General features: G+C 36.3%; 2 protein-coding genes across 2 annotated transcripts in view; one reads left to right on the top strand and one right to left on the bottom strand.

The window, feature by feature from the left end:
- The window catches only part of LOC122248238 (prolyl 4-hydroxylase subunit alpha-2), an 11581-nt gene extending 8363 nt beyond the window's left edge, over positions 1-3218 (top strand). Inside the window, exons 8-11 of the mRNA XM_043008132.2 lie at positions 164-269; positions 861-993; positions 1477-1623; positions 2101-3218. Coding sequence (XP_042864066.2) covers positions 164-269; positions 861-993; positions 1477-1623; positions 2101-2192 — 478 coding nt within the window. The 3' untranslated portion in view covers positions 2193-3218. The remainder of the gene's footprint in view (positions 1-163; positions 270-860; positions 994-1476; positions 1624-2100) is intronic.
- The window catches only part of LOC122248224 (calpain-B), a 15882-nt gene continuing 11024 nt past the window's right edge, over positions 2643-7500 (bottom strand). The window contains exons 8-15 of the mRNA XM_086543699.1: positions 7167-7398; positions 6738-6895; positions 6349-6566; positions 6137-6176; positions 5578-5764; positions 5035-5153; positions 4506-4707; positions 2643-2793 (exon numbers count right to left, since the gene is read on the bottom strand). Of these exons, the coding sequence (XP_086399825.1) occupies positions 2708-2793; positions 4506-4707; positions 5035-5153; positions 5578-5764; positions 6137-6176; positions 6349-6566; positions 6738-6895; positions 7167-7398 (1242 nt within the window). The 3' untranslated portion in view covers positions 2643-2707. The remainder of the gene's footprint in view (positions 2794-4505; positions 4708-5034; positions 5154-5577; positions 5765-6136; positions 6177-6348; positions 6567-6737; positions 6896-7166; positions 7399-7500) is intronic.

Here is a 7500-nt window from a genome sequence, read left to right as displayed (position 1 = left end):
CACTACTACTGCTATTACTACCACTACTACTACAACTACAAATATCCCAATACTTCTATCAATTTGGAGTTCTTTCTCTTCCATTCATTTGCAAATACAATAAAATTGATCATAACAAGATCAATCAAACAACTTATTTCGTCGAACATTCTTACCTGAGCAGCACGTGGCTACAGGGCAAGGACGAATCTACACTTCGAAACTTGGGTCTTCGACTCAGTCAGCTGATCGATGTGGTGTTAGACGACGCAGTTTCCGAGCCATATATGGTAAGACAAAACAACAACAAAAGAACTCGACTTTATTTTTTGATCTCATCGAAATTCCAGACTGTCTATTTCTGATATTTCCATTAACAATGCCAAGATGAACATTATTATGCCTACACCATTTAGTCACTAGAACGGGAGTAAATTCTCACTGAATATTTATCACAAGTAATATATAGAAAGACTTCCGACTATGAGAGATTAAATATATTCAGTCAATGATGTCAACTATGACTTGAATAAAAAATACTGAAAAAAGTCTAAAGTGAAAATGACGAATATGAAGAAGAAAGCAATAGAAAGTGGGTTATTAATAATGCAGATCAAGGCTAAGCTGCTTTGATAAATTTCGTCATTGGATAGACGTTAAAGCTTTATTTTAAGGTGGGCGTATTTGGCAAGAAAAAATATCAAGTTTCGGTTATATGCTGACGGTACTTATTTATAATGATAATGATGATAGTGATAATGCTAATGGTAATAATGATAATAGTAATGCTAATGACAATTATAATAATAATATTTATGATAATAATGAAGATGCTAATAAGAATAATAAAACCATGAGCCACTCCAACATCCCTCCAACAGGTCGCAAACTACGGCATGGGCGGGACCTATGAGGCGCACCGAGACACCCACGGCCCAGCCAGGCGACCTCAAAGCGCAGTGGCCGGAGAGCGTCTGGCCACCTTGCTCACGTATGTGGAGGCGCCGAGAGCAGGTGTGTGTTAACCGGAGGGCCAAGGGAACTTGAGTTCTTCGGCACTGGTGTCTTTTGTGTTCGTTTATAGTGGAACCGTATTACTAGTTTTCTTTTTTTCGGAAGATGTTTTGCCGTGGAAGATGCTGTTGTATCGTGACCAATGTCATGATACATATTCTTAACGGTGTCTTTCATGAATAAAGGTATCTATTTGCATAGATATTTGCTTTACAAAAATGTGACATTATATATATTAATTAAATTACTAGGAAATAGATAGGAACACTGCTCTTAATTAAGAAATAGAAGTACATCAAATCCACCTTACACACATTATCTAAACTACGCACAAAATGACACGATCATAAGACTATCATTAATATTTATGAGAGCAGTTAACTTTAAATATCAAAAGGAATATACCGTTTCCTTCTATGTTTCTTCCTCTTCTTCTGAAACTACCAAACCACATTCAGCTAAAAACAATGCTTCCACTGGCAGGCGGGCGCACGGTGTTCCCCTGGGTGGGCGCGGGCGTGACTCCTGCAGAGGGCGCGACGGTCATATGGTGGAATCTTTTGGCTTCCCATGAACACGATTTCCTCACGCGCCACGCCGCCTGTCCCGTTCTACGAGGACACAAGTGGAGTGAGTATGAAGTAGACGCAGTGAAGGTGTTACATATGTCATGTCAACAAGTTATTAGCGTGTGTCGTATTGTCAGCTTGTGCCAGTGTTAAGAAACTTTTTGTGGTTTATGTGCGGTTGTTTTATGTATGAAGATTTATATATTTTTGAATGTATTTGATTATTACCATCATTTAAACATATGCAAAATAAAACTTTAGCTTTGGGTCTCACGAGCCCCAAGGGACACTTATCATTTATTTTATAATATTTTATTAGTCTTAATACTTCGAAATAATTAGTGTAAAACATATAATTCATGGTCATCTTAATGTAGCTGAACATTTACCAACATAAATTCACAAGCTTAAATAAGATGAGAGAACAATATGTTGCAAGCATACTAAGCCTTACATTTGACTAGATAAACTGTTTCAGTTTCAGAGTCAATCTTTCCAAATTTATAGTACCTTTTCGTTTCGTTTCGTTTCGTTTCAGTCATCAACAAGTGGGTCGGATACAAAGCACAGTGGAGGAAGCACCCGTGCCCTGCCGACCCAGCGCGCAAGATGCAACTACCCTGCGCCTAACATCATTGCAAACTCATTTGCATACAGGGATGGTTACAGGTTCCTATGTTATGCAGTACTATTATAACTGTGAATATGCGAGCAGTATTAGGGATTTTTTTTTTTTGCTTTTTCGCATGATTGTATTTTCATAAAGTGAATCTGGAAAGTTAAATTGTTGTATAACTACCGAATCTCGTGAAGTAATGGGTTTAATGACTACCTTTTTACAGGTATTCAACATATCCATCAAATCCGCCTTTGATTTTGACCCGGTCCGGTAACCAGTAATTTCATGTTGAAATTATTAATTGATGTAATTTGGTCAGTATTATGATTAGGAATTAGGATTAAGCTTACCGTGATATACAGTAATAAATAATTGAATTCATCATTTGACGCCTAAAGCTGTTAAACCAATTAAAAAAAAATTAAATCCAGTAGAAGTCATAGGATTATTACACAACACTCAAACTCTGAACTAAAGAACTTTATTGCAGCGTAACATTACAGCGAGAGAGAAAAAGGAAGAATATTTAACAGTAGAGCGTATCTCGCAGCCACTCTTGCAGACGGATGCTTGCATGGTGATCGTCGGGGTCACGGTGACTATCGAACCTCTCTGCAGGAAATCAATATGCAAGAATAGGACTTTATGATGGGCGTTTGTGATGGGCGTTACTAATATCGCTGACTATCAATCAAATCTAATATGTGATATTCATTTTACTATATGATATGTAATGTACATCTATAGTAATTACTAAATGGTAAATACATGTGATGTGATTATCTTACTGACATGGGTGATAATGCGATCTGATAGATTGTCTTATGAAGAGTGTCTATATTGTGACAGATGTATAAGAAGGTATAAATGAGAATAAATAATGTCTTATTATTTTTTTTTCTGTAAAGAATTGTGTAATACCCATGTCTCATGTTCAGTCTAATAAACAGGGATGACATTACTGTGTAATACAAACTTTTGATAAGGCTATTTGGTAATATACAACAACAACAAAAAAGTCAATAAATGTAAAAATTACTTAGATTCTATCTTATCTTCTTAGCATCATAAGACTTTAACTATTCCTTACTTAAACATATCATCAAAATATACATTTCTTTGACTTATGAATAAATGCAATGACTGCAAGTTATGATATAGTAGAGTAAAAGAAAAGTATATAAATATATATATATATATATATATATATATATATATACATATATGTATATATACATATATATATATATATATATATATATAATATATATATATATATATATATATTATATATGTAATTATACATTATGTATGTAATATATATATATATATATATATATATATAATATATATATATATATATATATATATATATATATATATATGTGTGTGTGTGTGTGTGTGTGTGTGATGTGTGTGTGTGTGTGTGTGTGTGCCATTCAAGTGTGTGTGTGTGTGTGTGTGTGTGTGTGTGTGTGTGTGTGTGTACATGTGTGTGTATTGTTTATGTGTGTGGTGTGTGTGTGTGTATATATATATGCATATATATACATATATATATATATATATATATATATATATTATATATATATATATATTTATATATATATGTGTGTGTGTGTGTGTATGTATACATATGAATGTGTATATATATGCATATATATACATGTATATGTATATATAATATGTATATATACATATTATATATATATATATATATATATATATATATATATATATATATGTGTGTGTGTGTGTGTGTGTGTGTGTGTGTGTGGTGTGTGTGTATTATATTTATATATATATACATACATATATATATAATATATATTTATATATATATATATATATAATATATATATATATATATTACATATATATATATAATATATATATATATATATATATATATATATATATATATATATATATATATATATATATATATATATATATATATATAGTTATAGTTATATATGTATGTGTGTGTGTGTGTGGTGTGTGTGTGTGTGTTGGTCTCTATATATATATATATATATATATATATATATATATATATATATATATATATATATAAATATATGTGTGTGTGTGTGTGTGTGTGTGTGTGTGTGTGTGTGTGTGTGTGTGTTTGTATGTATATATTTATATATGTATATATATATATATATATATATATATATATATATATATATATATATATAGAGAGAGAGAGAGAGAGAGAGAGAGAGAGAGAGAGAGAGAGAGAGAGAGAGAGAGAGAGAGAAAGATCAACTAACGCAGGATACACAGAGAGCCAAACATCCTGACGAGCAATGACTAACCCAACATGACGGAGATCCTGCAGGTGGCCATGAGGAAGTCCCTGAGGGCGATGTGGCCGCGCTGGTCGCCGTAGCGCACCACCACCAGGGCCCGGATGCGCCTCGGGACCTGGAGGCCGAGCTCCCGCAGCGCGTCGCCCACGCCCCACGAGTGCCCCGACAGCAGCCCGCTCTCCTCGTCCTTCTTTTCGTCGTAAATTCTCTGAAATGGGCGGAGCAAGTGGATTTATTTGATGTGGATTTATTAGTTGTTTTACTGGCGGGTATTATTCTTCTTTGACATTACATATAGCTGAGATACAAGAGCTCTTACACAATGGTATTGAATCTACGTTGGTGTGTTTTGAGTTGTTTCATTCACGGATTTTTTTTTTCTGAGTATCACAGATGCCGTGTAAGATGCAATAGCTCTTACACGGCAGTATAAAATTGACGTAGGTATATATCAACTTCTATCTTGATTCAAATCTAAAGAGCAATATCCAGTGCCGAAAATCGATAACATCACCACTGAAATGAAAGCACTTACCACCCATCGCCTTAGGGAATGTATCAGCTTCTCAAACTCAAAGTAACTGACTTTTCCTGAGAGATCGCCGTCCATCATGGCCAGGAGACTCCGAGACAAATCCAAGGAGAACTCTACTTCTGAAATTTATATCAGGGCGTGAGAAGCTATCTCACTTTGAAACAGAGATTCATTCCATTCAAATGTGATTTAGTAAGAAGAACAGAGCCTTATTGTGGCTCTGAGATGAAATACAAAACAGTAAGAACTCGAAACAGACCGATTATCTGCGGGACCTGTCTAGAAAGTAAAAAAAAAAAAAAAAAAAAAAAAAAAAAAATCCAAAGTATCAACTTGGTTACAAATCAAAATTATCTCCTTCAAAATAGCTACGTTGGGAAGCCATACACCGACGAAGGAGTTCCCGCTCTTGGAAGCAGTGCTGGAAAATCTTCAAATGACTCAGCCTTTCCGAATCTATCGAAGTCTACTGATCATAAGTAACTATAGGCTAGCTCACAAGGAAACGGGGAAGCACAGACAACGAGAAAACTCTTGACATACGCGAGAAGAGATGATCCAACATCAGCTTCAGTTTCACGGCGTCCACCTCGTTTTCATCCCCAGCGGAGGCGAGGAATACTCCGCGGAGGATGTTGACTTTCGGAGTCTCTGGAGGGCTGTCCCTTCTAGCGTCTACTTCGTCGGTCTGAAAGGGTTCCTTGTGAGTTCGTGTGTGACTGGCTTGCGTCTTCATGAAGTATAAACTCAGTTACCCTTTAGATTGTAAATTAACACAATACAACTAGAAATGAACATCGAGTTATTTGTACTGTTACTATCTGAAGAGGTCCGAAACCTTGTATTTTCGAACTTAATGTGATAGCATTTCATTTAACCGCCTTATGTAGAGAAAATTGCAAATATCTGTATTTTATGTGTATATATATATATATTTGCATATGTGGGTCTTGGGCTATGAGTACGCTTGCATGCGAGAAAAGTTGTGTCACAGCTGACTAATTCATATAATCTCATGGATAATGCTTCTTTTATATCCAGTAAATCCAGTTTACCATGGCTACTCATTATCTTTATGATAAAAAGGAATATCAACACTCACATCAGTGGTATCTAGAATCATGGGATGCTCGTCGTTTTCCCTATGGAAAAAAGTAATGTTAGTCAAGCGAAAGTGAAGAAGAAAGAAATCGTTCGATCAATGGCAATCAATAAAAAAAAACAGTCATGCAGGATTAATACAATCCATTTCTACCCTCAAAGTCCTCAAAAATATTTCATCCCAGCTGAAGCATCAACCGTTCAGCCACTTACTCCATCACCGCGACTTTCTCACAGAACACCCTGAGGAGGAAATCCGCCTCCTGGTCATGCTTTAGTGTGCAGGGAATCAGCAAGTATCGACCGGGGCGGAGTGAGAGTCTGTGCGTCACCGTTCGAGTCTGGGTGAACTTCTTGGTGTAGAAGAGAGGCGCGTTGAACCGAAACCAAGACACGGTGGCGGGAGTGGGTACCTCGGCTCCTTCGTCCACCTGTGAGAGTTTGGGGGTATTTCGTTAAAGATGAAAGACAGGACGATAAGGAAAAAACAAAACAAAACAAAGGACGCAAAGTGGCAGAGAGGATGGGGAGTCTGGAACAATTTACTATCGTTATAAAAAAAGATATGAAAACAATATAAACTTTTTAGAAAGAATTCGAACCTTGTAAACGAAGAACCCAATCGGATGGAGAGGCAGCTGGTTTACCCGTCTGTTCTTTTGCGTGAGGGATATTATCACGGCACAAGTGTCAGTTTCCTCGGTATCGTCGTCAGCTTCCGTCAGCTTCAACATGTACTGAGGGTTGTTACTGAATAGCTCTGATTGCGGAAGGGAAGGAGAAGCGTCAGTGAATAAAGCTTTTTTGAAAAAAATATCATGAATAACCAATCTTGTTATTCCATTCTTAAATCTTATTGGTATTTAGAGTAAATCTGACTATCATAGTTTATATATATATATATATATATATATATATATATATATATATATATATATATATATATATATATATATATATTCAAAATCACAAATAATGGTAAAAAATACTATGAAGTAACACAGGATTACCAACCTCCCGAGCACACTCACTCTTGTCATTGGGGGATCCTCCAGCCGTGGAATTCCGCACCCACGACCCATCGTAGGTCACGACCTCCCACACCTTCGAAGTCTTGGCCTCTGGCGCCCTTATTTGGTCAGGGTGCAAGATGGCCTCGGTCACCACGTCGGCCAGATTGTACAGCTGTTCCTTGGCCTCTTTGTTGATGGTGTGGGGGTTCAGGCTCGTGATGAACACCTCGTCGAAGTTCCTCTTGAATTCCTGGGCGGTGTGGCGAGGGGGGAGGGGGGGAAGGGGGGAAAGTGCAGGTAAATCATACACTTGAAACCCACTCACACTTACACATCTATCTCTCTGACCTTC

Source organism: Penaeus japonicus, unplaced genomic scaffold, assembly GCF_977035675.1.
Source record: "Penaeus japonicus unplaced genomic scaffold, GWHDUDI00000001_assembly GWHDUDI00000014, whole genome shotgun sequence".
In the NCBI taxonomy this organism is placed as follows: domain Eukaryota; kingdom Metazoa; phylum Arthropoda; class Malacostraca; order Decapoda; family Penaeidae; genus Penaeus; species Penaeus japonicus.
Note: the sequence above shows the minus strand (reverse complement) of the source record. Positions and strands in the feature narration are given on the sequence as shown.